At 27.0% G+C, this 21,140-nt stretch overlaps 1 protein-coding gene across 3 annotated transcripts in view; it reads left to right on the forward strand.

Annotated features, from left to right (window-relative positions):
- The window catches only part of LOC114927970 (phospholipid phosphatase 3), a 33,277-nt gene continuing 12,137 nt past the window's right edge, over nt 1-21,140 (forward strand). The window contains exons 1-2 of one of the 3 annotated variants that reach the window (XM_029299051.2): nt 1-196; nt 15,547-15,715. In XM_029299051.2, coding sequence (XP_029154884.1) covers nt 191-196; nt 15,547-15,715 — 175 coding nt within the window. In that variant the 5' untranslated portion in view covers nt 1-190. Of the gene's footprint in view, nt 197-9,990; nt 10,322-12,748; nt 14,306-15,546; nt 15,716-21,140 lie in introns of those variants that run through there. The other 2 variants (XM_085488006.1, XM_029299050.2) reach the window with 2 other exon arrangements.

Genomic DNA, 21,140 nt, shown 5'->3' on the forward strand with positions numbered 1-21,140 from the left:
GCGTTCGGCTGCTCGGGGTGCGTCAGTGTGCGTCAGACGTCAGTTGTGTTGCATCGTGAGCGATGGATCGCTGTATCTTCGTGTAACTTCGTGCGCGCCAAAAGTGAAAAGGAAGAAATCCGCCGACGCATTTTCCTCCGGCACTCAAGTATATTTACCTCTACCATTCGCATATTGCATCTCGAGAAAAATGCAGGTTGGTGCATATTTTCTCTTTTTATTATATACAAATTCTGTACACAAGTTTATAGGTTTAATACATAATATATATAATATATTTATATCGACGAATAGAACCAAACGCGATGTTATTGCGAAAAATTAAGAAACTTATTAGGAATTCGTATATCTTATGGTTGGGATCTCAAAATTCCCCTTTATAGGTTTAAATTGCGCGCGAAAAGCGATCCGAAAAGCATTTTCGAAGTTTTGAATTTTTTCTTGTTTTCGCGGATGAACGCAATTAAAACTGGCGCGCGTATATTTATAGTCCTCGTCTCATGAATATGCAACAGACGTGAGAAGGTGCTTTGGAATTTCCCGTATTTCTCGTTAGTGTCCCATTTGCGCTTCGCGCGGTTACGATTACGCGAAGGAATTTTTGCTCGAAAAATGTACAATAAAAATTGAATTTCGTGAAATTATCTGAAAAAGCTTCACAAGAAACTTAAAATATGTGTTTAAAAAATAGTTTTAACTCTATTAAACAATAATGAAATTCAAATAAAATTATATTTTATCGTACACCTATAATAGCTTTAATTCTATTAAAAAGTAATTAAATTCAAATATTATATTTTATCGTACACCTCCTATATTTTATTATATTTTATTATGTTATAATAATTATATTTTACAATATTAAATGGCTAATTTTCAACTTTTTGAAATTTGTTCTGAAATTTTTTCTTCTACATATCTTTCTTTTAAAAATTAATTAGATTATTCTTACTTTTGATACATTTAAAAGATTTTGAAAAATGATTCATAATTTCAACATTCATAGTTTCACAATCTTAATTTCTACGAACACATTTTTTATCGATTTCTTTTAAATGATTTTATTACATAAAGGACTGTGTGTGTGTGTGTGATTACTTCTGTTTCAGTTGAATTAATAGAAAAAATAAACATTAATATATTATCTTATAAATATTTTTTTACGAATAAAAATAAGGAAAAAAGCAATACTTTTGTTAATCAAAGTTATTTGCAGAGATTTCAACTTGTTTTCACTTTTTTAAATATTTTTACATCGATCGACTAATGTTCCAAAAATATTTATTTGAATATTTTTTCAGACGATTATTAATTATTTGTCTTGCAATAATTAATTAGTATATAATTGTTTTGCAAAAATATTAATTAGTGACTACGTTATCTGATATAGTTAGATTAATAATTAGTCACTGAAAAAAAAATTATTAAATTAATAAATATTTATTTCAATGCTATGCCTAATAAATCATTTATTTAAAACAAATATTTATTATTGACATAAATATTTATCTGTTTTGAAAAGAATTTTCTTATATCAAATAAATATTTTTTACATCAAATCAACATTATTGGTTTCAAATATATGATTTATTAGGCAGTATTGAAATAAATATTTATGCGAATTCAATAAATTTTTTTTCAGTGTTAACAACAAATAAGAACTAAACGCGAATGAAGTGCGTCAGTTTCAAGGGAAAAAATAGTTTTCATTGAAACTGATTATTCGGTATTTTATACATTAGTTTCAATGAAAGACTAATCAATTTCAACGAAAATTATTTCTTCCTCTTAAAACTAATGCGCTATTATTTGACTCTTATTTGCCATTTAAATTTAAAATATGCGTTTTTTATTTAATTTTGAATAGATTTTAACAAATCTGTAATTTGAAAGAAATTTTACCAATTTTTTGTATCTTAAAAATTGGAAAATTTTGATGGATGATGAAATTTCCCAGAGTTCGTTGACATCCGTCGATGTGTTCAGACGTGTTTCGTCTGAAAGAATTTTTTCCTTTTGGCCCATTGTGGACCCAATTAGAACTTATGGCTGGAAAGGAAAAACCAAGGTTTATATAGGCCCCTAAACCGTAAAGAAGAAGAAGAAGGAATTTCCCGACAACTTTTATTTAAAAAATGGAGCTTGAGTAAACAACTCAACGTATTAAAAACTCTTTTATTAAATAATGATAAAATTAATGAAGTCGCCAGTGATGAATAAAACCATACGAATTTATTGAAATTTCGACCTAACTGGCCAGTACAATTTAATTAGAAACACTATGTTTCGACCCTTAGGTACGAGTCCTTTTCAAGTGTAACTGCACAATAAAAATATACAATGATTAAGATATGAAACAATAATTTACAAAGTTGTTAACGAAGAAATTTAAAATAATATAAAAATAATGTAATGTACCTTTCAAGATGTTGATTCGACAGCAGTAAAATTACTAATGTTAAACCGGAGAGACAAGTAAATCAATTTAAGTTAAACGTTACAAACACACTAATATCAAAGTTCGACAATACAACGAAATAAATAAATAAATAAATAGACAATCATATACTGTGGATCAACTTATCATAAATCGGATTTAGATTTTTTGTGTCCTCTTGCAAATTAATGTTATTCTTATATTTTTTAATAAAAAAACATCTCCGCTAATTCTCTCTTTCTTCTATGTTTTTCGCAATGCAAAATCCTAGGTTCCATCCACTTCAAATCATGGTCATATTTTTTTCGATGTTTGCTAATTACGTTAAAATTGCTATGATGTTGTTTAATATTTCTACAATGTTCGTTTACGCGTGTAGCTAATTGTTTTTTTGTTTGCCCTGTATATGTTGCATTGCAATTGTTACATTCTATCAGATACACAACGTCAGTTTTTTTCATATGATTGATCTTATCTTTTCCTCTCTTGATTAATCTATTTAATTTTTTCGGGATAGTATAAACAATGTCGAGGCCATATTTTTTTAACGCAATACTCAGATTTTCGCTCAAGTTTTTTATATAAGGTATCGGTAACAATGATCTCGTATTAAACTTTTTACATCCATTGTCATTAACCATCAAATATTCTCTACGGTGTTTTAGAGTTTTCATTCTCTTCGCAATATGTAGTTCAATGAAAGGTTTCGGGAAGCGATTGTTGACCAAAATATCCGTAATAATTCTGATGTTATCAGTGTGAAAGCATTCATTTGAGAGTAATAAAGCTCTGTCGACTAAACTTCTAATCGTGTTGATTTTATACTGAAGGGGATGGTTAGAAAGGAAATTTAGATATCTGCCAGAAAAAGTGGGTTTTCTATACCAATATCTTTTATTAAAAATGTTCGATACAATAGAAATAACTATTATTTACTAATATTCAAATAATTTGAGATGTTTTATTGGCTCTCACACATCATATTTATAAAGAATTATATTATTAATATGACTCACAAAGACTTCTAAATTTTAAATAGGCACAACAAGAGTCACGCGAATCTTATTGTTAGTACGTCAATTTCAATGAAACTTAATTTTTCATCGAAACTCAATAGTGTTCTCAAGGCACAAATCAATTTCATGAAAAAATTAATTTCATTGATATGCACTAATATTCACATTTGGCTCTTGCGTTTATTTAAATTTAATAATTATATTATTCTTTTAGTCTTTTGAATAATATTCTTTTATTCTTTTGATCTTTTTTATGTTGCAAATGAAAATAAAATTATAATTGTTCTTGCGTTTATTTAATAATTATATTATTTTTTTTTTATTTTTTTATGTTGCAATAAACAGAAAAATTATAATTGCTATTTGTTAGTGGATTTAGAATCAAAATAAAATTACTATTAGTGTATTAAATAAATAAATTATAAAAATTATTATGTTATAATATAGAATAGTATAAATAGAATTATTTGATTCGCAAGATTGAATTAAATTGGATAGCTCATTTTATAGACAATAAACGAATTCAATCAGTGACTATTATATGCACAATTGTATACTTGGTATGTACAATATATTATGATAATATGATGGTACTTATGTCGATGTATATAGTTTTACTAAATAATTCAGATACATAGACAAGTAATTTTCTTAAGAAAAAGTGACTTTAAATATTAAATAATATAATAATAATTATAATATTATAAGATTTAACCAGTTTGACGGTCGGTCTTCTACTATCAAATTCGCAAAAAGTCACAATATAAAATAATAGTCTGTGTAAATATAGAGAAATGCTAATGATCTTTAAAATATGTACAAAAATAATGTTGAAAAATATCTAACAAGAATTAAATTAACGGTAGTCTGTCAATAGTATTAATATAAGTGTCATGTAAACATTCTGTATCCGGCTGCAAATTTTTAAACTATGTACCTGTCTATTTATTATTTCAGAAATAAGTCGTTTATTAAAATTAGATTCTCTATCAAGGACTTTAACATTGTTGAATGAAAGTCATGATCGAGAGAGCTTAGTAAGAGTTATAGATTCTTGTTTTTAGAATCTAATTTTAATAAATAAAAATGATAAATACATATACTATAAAACAATAGTATAAATATACTTAAATATACTTAAATTTTTTGCAGACGGATACAGAATGCTTACATGATACTTATATTAATATTATTGATAGACTATTATTAATTTAATTCTTAGATATTTTTCAACATCATTTTTGTATATATTAAAAGTCATTTTTACATCGAATTACGTCATTTTGACGTTTAATGACGTCAGTTTGCTACTATTTTATATTACGATTTTTGTTGCGAATTTGATAGTTTAAGACCGACCGTCAACCTGGTTACATCTTGGGACAGCGAGCGAAATATTATCTGCTGTAAGTTTTCTTATATTTGTTAACGCTAGCGGATATTTTCATTTATATATTTTTATAATTGTTTGTCTATTGTCATATACATCCTTTTGATTTCTGTGCTCTTTGATATATTATATAAAAAAAGAACGGAAACGTACGATTTCTTTATAAAATGAAATGAAGCTCTTTATAGCCTATTTTTAATTACTGTTTGATTAATTTACGAGAACTGTTATAGTGTATTTTGATTTTAAAATACAGAGCTATTTTTTATATTTTATCTTAAAATATACATTCTTACATATCTCTTACATTAAAAATACATACATATATATGTTACCATTAATAGAAGCAAATAAAAATATTGTTTACCAGTATTATTTTCTGATATGACATAGTCTCCTAATTTATTTAATATAATTATTTCATTTCTTTTATTTAATATTAATTTTTTAATAAATTATTAATGTTTATTTTTTTCAATTTTTTTGAACTATATAATAAATATTAAATCTCTTCACAACAATTGTCTGTTGAAGAAACGAACACATTGACGAATAATTTTATAACATAATTTCACACATAAAAAATCTCGAAGTAAAATAAAAAAGACAAACATTCAAATTTTTCTTTTGTAAAGAATAGATCGAAATTAATTACTTGATAAGTATTGTATACACATATTCCCAATTACTTTAGATTATTCCATATTAAATCTCTAACATACAAAAATAAAAGTGATACAAATTAATAATAAATTAATAAAATATATATAATAAATATCAATAATATATAAATATTATAATTTAAATCTACTATATAATCTTATATATACAATACAATAAATATATAATACAATAAATAATGTATATATATATATATATATATATATATATATATTATATATTATAATAAATATTTATATAATATAATACATAATATATTATTAGATAATATTAGAAAACTAGAATAATATAATTATTAAATTTAAATAGGCAATGCGTCAATATTGATGAAATTAATTTTTCCATGAAATTAATTTGTGTCTTGAGAACGCTATTGAGTTTCAATGAAATATTAATTTTCGTTGAAATTGACATACTAACGTCTGCATTGACTCTTGCGCCTATTTATTCAGAAGCTCAAGTCATATTAATATTGTAATTGTTTGTGAGCCAAAATAATATCTCAAATTGTTTAAATATTATATTAAATACTAATTATTTCTATTTTATTGAACATTATTTTAAATAAAAGTTTTTAGAGTTGTTTACTCAAACTCAATTTTTTAAATAAAAATTGTTGGAAAATGTTTTCATATCTGTCAAAGGATTTTCCAATTTTTAGGATAAAAAAATTTGTAAAATTAATAAATAATAAATTTCACTAACTTGTTGAAATTTAAATATAACTTTCACATTGAGAGCCCGAAATTTTGGTTAATAAATTAATGCATCGATTTCGATGTAATAGATTACATAAAATAGGAATTAATTTCTCTTTTTATTCGCGATATAAAAGAAGATCCCTTCCTTTACTTCCCGAAAAGGTCGAAAGGTTCAGGAGTGCATCTGCGTGGCATGGCACATTTTTGTAACCGACCAAATCGACCTCGTTTACCCTGGGGTCCAGAGAAATTCAATGGGGAAGGAGAGGAAGAAGGGGAGGGGTGAATCAGAGAGGGTGCGGAGGGCCTGATAGAGAGAGTCTTACTTAGTGCAACTAAATTGTGACACAGAAAGAGAGAGAAAGAGAGGGGGACGTTCCGCGACGACGTTAGTAGTGATGTTGACGATATGGTGGTGACGATATGGTGGGGTGGGGAAGCAGGGTGGGTAGAGAGAACATTTAATTTGAGCTTGCGAGGAAGTAGTTGATTGTAGGAGATGTGGAGGTATAGGCTCTCTCTCTATCTCGTCGGACGAGCAGTAGCAGGCCGGCTGTTGGTTGGTGTCGTTGGACCCTTCTCTTATAGGAATAGGGATTTTTCTCGCGAACACCCGGTATAAGCTCGCGATTTTCGCAGAGACTTTGTAGCAGATTCGTCCACCCGGCGATGTGTCTTATACCGATTTTAGCCGGTTGCATAATCGCGAGTTCTTCCAATAAATTGCGTGTCCAAATGTCCAGCAGCCACGTGAGAAGTTAAGTTTCCCGGGCTAAGTTCAGTCGATCATCACTGCCAAAACTCGAGACTGAAGTAGTTTGGATACTCCACAGGTATTTGCGTGTTCGATATCGATCCAAGGATCGAGAATTATTGATATACATTTATGTTTAAACTTTCTGTCAGTGCGTAATTTGATTCCTTTTCATTAGTGTTTGGGTATTTGGATACCAATCGTGGATTTTGCACTGCGACAATTTCTTTATAAGTAAATGCTGATCGAACATTCTTTCTCGTTATGTTTTAGAAGACTTTTTCGAGACAATTCTTCGATATAAAGACTCTATTCGAAAAAGTTCTGAAACATTATTATACATTTTTAACATTTGTTTGGAAATTATTTTGGGTTAGTTGTTACCCGTTCATTGACAGAAGGGTTAATACGTTTATTCACTTAATTTAAACTTGACAGATTTCACAAGATGTAAATCTTGAAATTTTTTAAGTAAAAAATTATTTTCTCGATTTATTCTTTTGTTGTTATCTTATATTTTATTTTGTAAACAACCACTTTCGAGAAATTAAAAGTTACAAACTTTTGTCACAAGCTTGTTGTAATGTTTATAGTTTATTAGTATTCTAGAATATATTTTTAATTTACTTCTTCGATTTTATCACATTTGGAATTACAAAGTTGGAAAGAATAGTAAAACAGTACATCATTTTTATATTTATTAATAAAATTATACCCAGGTAGAAATCTGCCTCGATTTGATCAAGATTAAATACAGAGCCTAGGTAAAAAAATCCAGTTTGAAATATCTGTCCAAGTCCAGAATACACCCTAGAAATTTACCTTTATTTTAACGAGGAAAAAAATAATCGGAAAAATCTGCATGGGTTCCAGATTGCCACTGACATATTTTTTCCAAATTAGAATAAATATGAAACTATGGTATATATGGGACCAGGATTGAATAATCTAGCTTATAGAAATAATTATAATACAAATCAAGCAAATATTTCAAAAAATTATAGATCCTAGTTAGACTCTAAATAATTTTTTACAAATTCTGGGCGTAATTTTGAGCCCACCCGGATTATACGATAGGGCCTGTGTAGATTTAAGTGTCCCAAACTTTGCACAGGTTCTAGTTAGATTTTTTAGCTGGATTCCAGAAATATTTTTAAAAGAATATATGGAGCCCTGATTATTTCCAGACAAAATTTCTACCTGGATAAGATAAATATTATAATCGTAAATATGCAAATATTGTATAATTTATATATCACACATATTTCTGGATATATATGTAATTTATTGAAATTCTTTATTTTTATTTTTAATTTAAAATTTTTAATTATTTTTATATTTAATTTTATTCAAAAAATTTTAATTATTCTTATTTCTATTATTTTATATAGACAACACAAGCGCGCGCTTATAATTTCTAATAACTTTACAAAAAATAAAACTATACATACTTATTTTTATGTGTCTGCACTTATTGCAAACAATAGAAAAGTAAAAAGTTATAATTAAAAAAATTAATAATTATTAATTTTTACCAACATATTTTTAAAACATTTAATAATCTCATATCATAAAATTTTATTTTTTTTAAATCAATCAAAATTAATATTGGACGCTAATGGTGAAAATAAACTTGGCAAAATTGATTTCGACGTAACTAGCAATTTTATTCAATACTTTTACTGTGAAAGTATTGAATAAAATTGCTAGTTACGTCAAAATCAATTTTGCCAAGTTTATTTTTTTAAATTACTTGTACCAAGTGTGATTTTTTTAGTAGTTTTTTTACTTACAGATGATTAACAGACTCATTAAACTATTTTTTTTCGAATCAGAATGTGTATAAATTTATGTAAGAAAAAATCTACATCTATCATTAAAAATGAGAAGTTTAATTTTCAATTTAAAATTGCCAACCATTGTGAAGCATATTAATTAATTATACATTCGTAATCATCACCAAGCGCTTGTAAGTAAAAAAGATTTAAAAAAATTTAGAAGCATTATGCAACGATAGTTATATTCATAATTAGATCGTTGCAATATCAGCTGACACTTTAATTGTCGTAACATCAAAAATACAAATTAAAAAAAAAAAAAAAAATTTGCAAGCATGTTAATCATTCTATTCTCATTTTGTGATTATCAATTTTAAATTGTCATTATTTATATTTTAATCTTATATTTTTGTGATACAATCTTCTATTGAAATAAAAAAAAATCTTTAATTTATACATTACAATTTTCTCAGAAAAAATGCTGAAGATATTTCTGTTTTTTTTTAATTATTAGACAACACAAGTATGGCTTTTTTAGAAAGGAGTATATATAATTAAATTTCATGCTAATGAATATAATACAATACAAATGTCGGGATTTTTCAGAAGTTTTAATTATCAACTATAATTAAAATCATATCTGTCTGCTGTGAATGTGATATCTTCCTTTCTTCTTTTTATTTTACATCAGTGCATCATGCAATGCACGATACTTTTCTTACTGGTATCTTAATGGACATTAATCGTACACAAGACGAGAGTGTTTTATCTTTTAATTACTTTCAGCGTCAAATTAAAAATAATTATAGATTCTCGAAAGAATAAGAAGTACATATAAAATAATTTTAAAAATAGTACTAACTTTTATATAAAAAATATAATTATATATCATAATATTAATTATATAATTAATGTTTTATAATTATTAATAATTTATTATATAATTAATATTTTAAATTTATATTGTTAATAATATAATTTTGCAACTATTATATATGCATATATTACATGTAAAATTTGTGCCATGTTGAATAGATTTTCCCGACGTGGACAATTAATTCTATTTTTATCAGTAATCATCGATGTGTAAAATACCACAAAATACCGAAAATACCAAAAACCTAAATCGATAATGTTGTTTGTACTGTGATAGACAATTTTTATTTGTCAATAGATAGGAAGTTTGTTATCTATCGTATCTTGGATCGTATGGCTTTATAAAGATGCTCATTCCCTAACATCCTCCATCACGTTACTTATTATTTCGTTGTGCTGTCGTTTTTGTGCGAATAAAGTTTATCTCTCGGGGACATTATATAATCTATCAATAAGCATACATATGTCATTTGAAAGCTACTTGGAACTTGCCAATTTGTATACTCTTCAATCAAATTGTGAGAACCGTCTTCCGCTGAGATTTGACCGAAATTAATTGTGCTATTGTACAGCAATATCGTGTCGAAAACGATTTAACTACGCTACGTTTGAAGTCCTTCCTTTGCCGCCATCATTATACGCAGGAGGGAATCTATATGGAACGTTTCGTACAAATAATTCGTAACCAGTTAAGTGCAGAACCATTTCGTTTGTAACACAATTCCCAGGGTTGGGTAATAACTGGTTAAAGAGTTAAAAAAAATTAAAAAGTTAATAACTTTTAATTTAGCTTAGTTAATTTAAAAAGTATTCATTTTTAACTTTAAGTAATTATTTTTGACTTTAAGAAGTTATTTTTGACCTTAAATTTATTAACCTTTTTCCCAAGTTAAATTTTTTAAAGCTCTGAATACCATTGTTGTTTTTTTTTTCATAAATTATAAACGTATTATTTTTAAATTAAAGTAAGTATTATTAATTTTTATGTTCATTTGTTATCAATTGTAATTATAAAGAAAATATATTTCTATATAAAAATCAAAATTTCTTTGTTATTATAAATTTTAACAGAATAAAATTAACAAACAAAATTCTAATTTAATATAAATAATGTTTTTAAAAATTAACTCAAGAGACACTCGTGGTTTTTTCTTTAAATTAAATTCTGTCCTAGTAGAAGTTCGCTTGTTGCTCATTATTTGGGGAATTTTAACAATCTCAGCTTCTTGATAAAAATCATTTATATGTAATTTGCTCAAAAGTTTCTATCGATAATCATTTCATTAAAGAATGTAATAAATAAATAATAAATAACAATTAGTAAATAATAAATAGTATATACATAAATCAATAATAAATAATAAATATAAAATAAATAATAATTATATAATAAAAAATAAAATTATATAAAAATTATATAATAAAAAATAATAAATATTATAATAAAAAACAATAAATATATATAATAAAAAGTGATAGGCATGAGTTTCTCGAGTTAACGCAAGTGATCGAGGAAAATGAGGCGCAGAAAGTCACGTATACACAAGATAATTTCTCGTTCGTTTTATATACGAACCCTCCAGCCTTCTCCTCCCCCTTGATGTTGTTCTCGTTGAAGCCCCCGCGACCGCTTTTCTCCCTAATTATTTCATAGTGGATGACCGAGTTGGACGCGCGTCCCCTCCGCGAAACGCGGATATTGTCGCGTTTTAGAACGCAAGTGTGTCGTTTAATCGATGCCCTCCCCCGCAATCTACGACGCTGTCCGATTAATCGCCGGATTTTCCGCCAGGGGCGCGCTTGATTGTTGTCGTCTCTATTTGATATGGGCGAAAGATTCTGTGGATTTACACGATAAAATTTATACAACACATATTACAGGATATACATTTTTTTTGTAGAATATATACAGAAGAAAGAATTTGCTTTATTTTGATTTTTTTAATATTATTTTTTATGAGTATTTTATTTGAAATCCTAGAAAATAAAACTTGATTATCGGATTTGACTCAGATTTTTAAATATACATATTGAACTTGATATCATCTCTGATTTCAGTAACGTTGGAATAAAATTGAAAAGAGATATTTAAATAAATCTATCTCAAGTAGCAAAATGAGGTCATTAGACGTCAAAATGACGTCCTTCGACGCTTAATTGCTATCTAGGATATTTTTTTAAAAAACAAAATTTTACAGACAGATTTGTTAAACATAGATTTGAAAAATTTCGAACAAATGTTTAAATTACAAAATCTGACTCTTATATCATTTTTCAAGATTTGAAATTTTGAAAAAATATCGATGAAACTTATCTCATATAAGAGAAAAAATTTTCGAGATATTCTGTATTTTAAGCGAGATTGTACAACTTTTTGCTCTAATTAAAAATTAGCGCGTATTATTTTTTCGGTTTTATTCATCAAATGTCGTTTTGCCTGTTTTAAGATGTTAAGAAAAAAGAAAGGATTCCGATGATTTAGAGCTGCATCCGCATTCGAGATAGGCCGTGAAAGAATCAAGCCGCGGATCCAACAGGTGGTCGAAATAATTTCTCGCGACACACACTAGCGGGAAAAAATTCAAAGGACAATAAAAATGTTCTTTGTTTTTTAAGCCGATAATGACACATATGATCAGCGTTCGCTGTTATCTAAATAAAATTATATAGATGATCATCTAGATAAAACTTTGGCGCCATCTTACCTTTATATAAATAATAAAAATATGTATTATTTATATTTGTCTTTACTAAATCTAGAATAATTTTCAGATGATTTTAGTTTAGAATCATAGCACATAAAGTACTTAAGGGGTTATACTTACCTTTAAGGTCGAAAAAACATGTATTTTTAGGAATTTTTTTTAAACTAAAAGATTTTGTAAAATATAAATCGTTATAACCCCTTAAATAGTAGAATTTAAGTAGTAATATAGAAATTTATAAATAAAAATATGAATACATATATTTTTACATCTTTTTTATAATTAAAATTTTTTTGTAACTGTGTTTACATAAGCAGTCTTAAAAATTATTATCTAGAATCTAGAAAATTATCTAGATGAATCGCCTTTTATTTTTTCTTTTATCTAAATATATTTAAAACAAAATATGAATTTACATATATATATTTTATAAATTAAACTTCGGCTCGTATACAATTAAAATATGTGATATAATAAAAGGCCAACTTAACGAGCTTATATGCTATTAATTGATCACAGATATCGAATTGTTTTTTAAAAAAGTACACATTGTGATTATGTTAAGTAAAAAGAAATAATTTTTTTAAAAAAAGTGTTATGTTCGTGACAAAAAATGTCGTTACATAATATAACAGCATCTGACGCTCTAACTCATGCCAACAAACATGAATTTTGTACTGCGTTCGTCATATAATCTCATAAATGTTGTATTTATAATAAGGTCGATATGACTAAATTAATTTTTTGACACATTATTAGGATATTGTAAAGACTGTCGTACAGTCGAAACATTTATCTTAACTTTTGTATATTATGACGTAAATTAATAAATGAATTTACATATTTTTATCTCATTTTTATCCAGTTAATTTTTAAATCATCTAAGCACAACATTTCATATGAGCGCGGCGATGTAATGTGAGTGCGTGTTCCATTTCGAAAATATATTACATTTGTCATTTCTCAGTATTTCTCGAGAATTAAAAGCCTAAGAGTCATATACGTAATTACGTCATTTACGTAAATTTGCTAAAGCTAAATGCTAAACAGTTCAATAAAGATAGCGTCTGTCAATGTTCAAACGTGACTAAACGTGACGTTTCTACATCTCTTCGCAATATAAGCGACATTGACGGTTATATAGAACTGATACAAATCTCACGTCTTTCCCATTTTGCAATCTCAAAAATTGCTGATATTTTGTCTCTAGACTTTTAATTAATATTTTCGAAAAATTTGAAATTTTTTTAGATAATTACACTATTTTATAAAAGAAAACATTTTTTCATTATTTTTAATTAGACAAATTTCTTATAGATTTTTGGATGCTGAAAACGATGCTGCAAACCAATTTTGAGCACATCAGGTTTCCGAAATAATTGAAGTTTAATATGCAAAGAATAGTTTTTTGCAATATTTAAGATTTTTTCATAAAAAAATTAACGTTATCTGGAAAGTCTAATTAAATATCATAAATGTATTGTTCATATTATAAAACACATTTTTTTATTTTAGTAGCTTACTTTACACATTAAACCTCAATTATTTTAGAAATCTGACATGTTTGTGAAATTTGATTTGCGACATCATATTTGGCGGCACTCAATAATTTATCTAAGAAACACTTTGTCTGGTTTAATATAATTTTTGGCTGTAAACTAGTGTCATTTTTATGCGATAGAAAATTTTTTGATATTTGCATTAAAACGCGTAAAAAAATAATACGGCGGAACCATCATTTTTCGATATCATTTACATATAATAAAGCTTAATGTTTCGAAAGGGGAGGAGGGAAGATCAAGTGTGCCAAGGGCAGCCAGATGCCATTAAGAGGTCGGTTCCTGTTGGAAATTCAAACGGCGTTTGAGCGCGTTAGCGCGATAGGAATCCCGACACATTTCCAATCAACTAATATTAATCACCGTTATATTTGTGACGAAAAAAACAGCTGTCTCTGCATCATAAAGGTGCGTCATTCAATATGCGCGAATTATACGATAAAAAAAGTTACCTGATAACGTATCCGGCGATAAAATTGCACCCGACAAAACAAGCTTAATGTTTACCGACGAAGCGTAATTTGATTAAGTCTCCGTGTTCTCGAAACGTAACGATCCGCAGAACGCTCTGATATCATTTTACGAGAAAAATACACTAAAAAAAAATAATAAGATTTGCGTCTCTCGTGACTTGCGGTGGAAAACCAATATCGCGGATAGCAAAACGTGCGAGAGAAGTCACGTATTGCAGTACGTTGCTCCCTGTCTTTTTTTGGACTTTGCTGATCGGCGAAATTAGGTCAGATAGGTACATAATAATTTATTACGGCATTAAACGGTCCAATATGATGTGTGCGATCGTGGCACAGAAGTTTGAATGTTCACCCAAGTAGAAAAATCAAAATGATGTCAATTTGATGTTATACTGAATATATTTGGAGCCCATTAATATCTGTTCTTTTTAGCTGAACTGACTGCAGTAGTCCAGAATTTATCTTTTTTCCCTCTAATGTAAAGTGCAGTATAGTTAAAAAGAGCAGATCTATAGAAAGCACTCAAGTAGAATTATTAATCAAATTTGGAGTCCAAATTTGGATACCAAATTGACATTATTTTGACTTTTCTGTTCTACTTGGGCGCTTTCTATTTCTAGGTCTATTCTTTTTAAACTGAACTAGCTGTACTTTATTTCACATTAGAAGGGAAAAGATAAATTCTGGACTACTGTAGCCAGTTCAGCTAAAAAGAACAGATCATATATTCGAAGATTTGGGTTCAATTCCCGGGTTCAGAAATCCACTTTTGTTCCAATTTTAGTAGGTTTCAATCAAGAGGTCTGTTCTTTTCAGCTGAACTGGCTGCACTAGTTCAGAGTTTATACTCCTCTTACTGGAAGGAAAAAGATAAACTCTGAACTAGTGCAGCCAGTTCAGCTGAAAAAAACAGACCCAAGTATAGAAGAAACCCTCTTTTGTTGGAACTATTTGATTGTCACCTCTCGGTAGGCAAATGCAAGTTACTTAGAAGAATATTTTATCATAAGAACTAATAGACTGTTTGAAACCATAAAATGCAAACCCCATATACGTAATCCAGCAGTGAATTAGATCCCATCTCCATAAAATGAAAAGAAACCTATAAAACCTATTCGCGTTATATCTATCTATTATACAACTCTGATGATTTTTCTTGAATCTTCTTTTTCCCAGAGGTCCACGGAACAGCTGACAAGGTGCAGCACGATAACCCTGTCGGAGGAGGCTACGCAAAACACCGGTGACGTAACGACTACTCGTACTGTGTCCGAGCAGATCATGGGTGTTTGTCGAAAAGCCATACGCTGGATTTATATGTTGGATCTGATCTTGATGTTATCAGGTAAATGGCTAAAATTGCACAATTTCAAATTTTATTGACACAAATGAAATATGGTTTATTTCTTACGTCGCTCGCTCTCATTTTCACTTTGCGATAAATTACATTAGTTTACAGTCAAACATTATTTTACACCAGGTAAAGTGTTTCTTACAGATTTTTTATTGAAAACAAAATTAAAATTAGCACGTCAGATTTCCAAAATAATTGAGGTTTAATGTGTAAAAAATGCTTTTTTGCGATATTTGAGATTTCTTGTAAAAAAAGTTAACATTATCTAGAAAGTCATCAGATCAAATATCAAAAATGTATTTCCATATCTTATTTTTAGCTATGTTATGAAAGATTAAGCTAGGAATTACTTTTCATATGAAGATGCTCCTAAGAAAAAAAGATTTTTCGGAAAAAAATTATTTTCCAAAATTGATTTTATCAATTTTTTAGCCTCTTTTTAGAATATTCAACTTTTATCCATATACATTTTTTTAAAGTAAGATATCGAAATAAAAAAAGTTTATTTTATAGGGGATGAACAATACATTCATGCCATCAGAATTTCCATATAATGTGCAATATAATGTAATCTTTTTCGCAAAAAATCTCAAATATCGCAAAAAAGCCATTTTTTGCATATTAAACTTTAATTATTTTGAAAACCTGATGTACTGATTAAAATTGGTTTGCAACATCGTTTTCAGCATTCAAAAATCTATAAAAAATTATTTGATTTAAAATAATGAAAAATTTTTTTGTAAACTAGTATTATCATCGTCCGCATTTCAGATTACAGGATCAACAAAGCGAAAAAATTCTTGTTTATTATTTATTGCGCTATCTTGCGAAAGTTTCAATCAATTTCTTGGCAAAAATTCGCAAAATCGCTTCTCGATATTTTGTTAAACGAGATATTTCAGTTGCGCCAATAATAATGACGCATTTTACTCGAAATTTGCAAATTAAAGTTTGTGGAAATAATCATTTCATTGCGTATAATTCCCGCAAATTGAATTTTGAAGTTTCGTTTATTGTACTCCCCTTGATATATCGTGAATGTAATTTCACGTTACACGGCGAAATTCCGTAAAACGAGTTCGAGGATTATTCATATTCAACATACATAGGATATTTAATGTTTTTTCAGGTCATGCACATATGTGCATATACAAGTGTATATACACTTGTATCAATTTCGATTGCGTGATTAGCAAATTTCTTTTCGACACTCTCTCGCTCTGGCTTTTATCTCCCTTATCTACTCAATTTTATTTTCTTTATTTTCATTAAACTTTTTTTTCTTCATTTAAAAAAAATGTTGTTAATAATTCTTTATTTTATTTTCTTTTGTCAAAAAATTGTATATATTCTTAAAAATATGAGGTATAACATATATTTTATCCAAAAATAGAAAAATTTTATTTTCTCAACAATTCAATTTTAATTATATTTACATGTTCATTTTTCTTATAAAAATGTAGAATATTCGTATATTTGAATTTTCTCAGAATATTGTTATATATCTTAAGATTTTGTCATTATATTTATAAAAAATTATTGTGAACTTTATTTTTTTATAATATAATATTAGATAATAATTATTAATTTTATTATGTATTAATATACTAACAATAAATAATTTTTATTATACATATATATACATATATATTATTTAATATAACATTATTATATATCATAATATACTTTATTATATATAATTTAATATATTAAAAATATGACTTAATATTAATATAAATATAAATAAAAAATAAAATAAAGGAATGAAATTTCAAGAAAGTTCGAATTTTACGGTCACTTGCACACTTCGGCTGAGCATTTGCGGGATGCAAATCACCCTGTTTCTATTTGAGTAACGCGGATAATAATGGCTGAGACTTACCGAATCTCGTACTTGAAGTCCATTCCACTAATTAGGCGCATAGCGCGGGCTTTTATTAGCCCCTATAAATATTCACCGCGAAGCCGGTGAATGCGCGCATGTGTCTCTTTACGCCAGACAGGAGGAAGTGTTAGCTTGTTAACCGACGCTTATTGCATTAGCAAGCAAACCGCGAATAGGCGGAACTGACATGCCGCGCATTCTTTCCGAACAGTACACGTCCGCGAAGAGCGCGAAATCTTGCGGCAATTCACGCCCTGTTATGGTTAATTTAATTGTAAAAAAAAACACAAAATAAAATTATTCTTTATTATGTATTTAGCAAAATAATCCATTAATTTGAAAAAATTAGGTGGTATAACATCTATTTTATGCAAGAATAGAAAAATATTATTTTCTCATAAAAATTCAATTTTAATTATATTTATATATATATTTTTTTTTTTATCAAAAACGTAGAATATTCGAATATTCCAATTTTCTCTTCAGAATATATTGTTGTTATACATATATATTAAGATTTTATTATTATATTTATAAAAAATTTATTGTGAACTTAATTTTTTTATTATGTATATTAATTAATAGATATAACATTATTATATATCATAATATATATATATAATATACTTATTATATATTATGTAATATGATACCTATTAAATGACTTAATATTAATATAAATATATTATAAATTAAAAAATTAAATATAAAGAAATAAATATAATAAATGTAACAAATAATAGAAATATAAATAAAAAAAATAAATACACATTTTATGTAATCATATTATTTTATCAACAAAAAAGAGACAGAAAAATGCATCCTATACATTTTTCCGCACTTCTAATCAATTATTTTGGTGTTAAACCAAGGAGGTAGAAAAAAATGCAAGAATTGAAATCGACCGAGAGGGACTTTTTTTCTCTCGCTTATGAGAACGCAGTCTTTTGCATGGAAGCACATTTACGGGGATGAAACGACGCGTGTAATGAAGCCTGACAGGGAAACCGCGAAACTGTGTAACGCAATATTACGAACGACTGTTTGACTAGAATTTTTACGTATGCGGGCGTGTCACACTCTCTTTGTATAATGCAATATATATTACGGATGGCTGTTTTTAACTAGAATTTTTACGTACGGAGGCGTGTTGCTTTAAATATCTCTGTGCAATTGTTGCGTAATGATGGCGATGAGTATCTGCACGTATAGTAATTGTAAGAAAACAATCGTAAGCGAATGTTATTTGAAAGATCTCTTAGAACTTGGAAAGAGCACAAAACAATCCATTAATTCGAAAAAAATTATGTGTATTTATAAATTAGGAGAAATAAAAAATAAAGTATAACATAGTATATTTTATGCAAGAATAGAAAAATATTTTCTCATAAAAATTCAATTTTAATTATATTTACGTGCTTTTTTTATCAAAAATGTAGAATATTCTGATTTTAAAAGTATATAATGTATTTAAAAGTAATGTATACGATAAAATTAATATTTATATATATAATATAGTATATATAATTTATATTATATATATATATATATATATATATATATATATATATAATTAATATAAATAAATATTCTACTTTTTTATGTCGGTTGGTAAAATCCTCTAAACTCATAGCAAGAGAGGAAAAATGCATTTGAGGTATCCAACGGGCTTTAACCTCATCTTAACTGATTATATCGTCGTTGCATTAGTATGAGTATGTTGTACTCTCCCCCGCAACGTTCACGACATTTACACATGTGTTCCACTCATTGTCCGTTTCGTCTCTTCAGATTCTCACATATGCAACGAGTGTATATATGACATGGTTAGTCAGTCTCGGATTAAGGAGGACTCGAGGCTCATTTCGGTTTAGGGATTCTCCTAATCGCGTAAATATGCACGTGTAAATGTACATGCGGAAATGTCCGAGATTTTGACCAATTTTTCTACTGATAGTATATATATACATATATGCATATATAATTTTATATTACCATAATAAAATATTACCAGCTTATCCATATACATATTTATATTTAAAAAATTTTTTTTAAATTTAAATAAGTTTTATTTTAATTTATACACACATATATGTTATAAATTAAATATATAAATTTTATATATATAATAAATATATTATGTGTATTAAAAATATAAAATATATTTATATATAGTTATTTATTAATAATCAAGACCATATAAGAAATAGTAAAATATAATTTTTTTCGCACAAATTTCGGTTATTAATAATATTAATAATTATTAATAATAATTATATACCTATATTTTACATTTTGACAAATTATAATCGTCGTATTTTTTACGCTAATTTATAAATACATACATATGTATGTGTGCATAAAACTAATATAAGAGAAATACGATATCTTTAATTATATGATTATTTATTATTTCATATAAAAATATGCGTATATATTAATAGTAATTAATTTGAACAATTTCGACGACGACGTCGAGTTGTCATGATTTACATAGTTACGCGTTGAAATAGGAATGAATCACGATGTTGCATTTTCAGTCTATTTGTTTTTTTCTCTACGTCATGATGAGACATCTCTTATTGCTGCGAAAATATGACAGAGTACTTAATCTTTCTAATTTGTCTTCATTACATGTATATATTACAGTAATTTGCGAAAGACCAAAGTTATCGCAAAAATGTAGCATTTTATTGTTGATGAAATAAATAAATTAATAAATATATATATATATATATATATATATATATTATATATATATTATATATATACTTAAAAAAATTTGTTAACTTGACTAAACCTTTCAAATAAATATTATTTTGTTAATTGGACATATAAAAATATTTAAATTAAACATAACATTAAATATAACACAAAAAGGCTACGATAAAATCAATTTTCTTGAGTTGTAAATTGTTTTCACAAACCCTTTCTAAAAGGTTTCTAAACTTTCACTCTCACCACCCTCTTGCTCACAAATGAGGCGTTGTTTTTGGCTTGATTGACAGGGCTTTAACAATTTTGGACACTCGGTTCCAGAAAAAAATGTAAATTTTATAATTAAAATCCTCCTTGAGAATCTTAATCCTTTACCTTTAATTTTTTCGACATTTAATAATAGAATTAATTAAATTTAATAGAATTAATTAAATTAATTTAAGAAAATTTATATATTTTCTCATAATTTTCTAGTATGTATATATACCTATTTGGTTGTCACATACTTGTTTTTTGCTTATTTCATGACAGAAATTTTTAATTTTATAGCACAATGAACTTTAATGGATTCTATTGTATTTTATGTATAACGACTTCCTAATATTAGTTTGTTAACTTATTACAATTTGCGACTCATATGCGTTTACTCATTTTATGTAAACTGTCACCGAAGGTATTTATTATTTTTTTTGTATCTGATTTGTCACTAAAGATGGTATAAAATAGATCGAAACATTTGTTATATTTTATATTATATTTTGGAATTATTAAACGGATTTTATATGTGTTTACTAATTTTTTAATTTTGGAGTC

This window comes from Nylanderia fulva, unplaced genomic scaffold, assembly GCF_048542155.1.
Source record: "Nylanderia fulva isolate GAGA-0341 unplaced genomic scaffold, ASM4854215v1 Scaffold60, whole genome shotgun sequence".
In the NCBI taxonomy this organism is placed as follows: domain Eukaryota; kingdom Metazoa; phylum Arthropoda; class Insecta; order Hymenoptera; family Formicidae; genus Nylanderia; species Nylanderia fulva.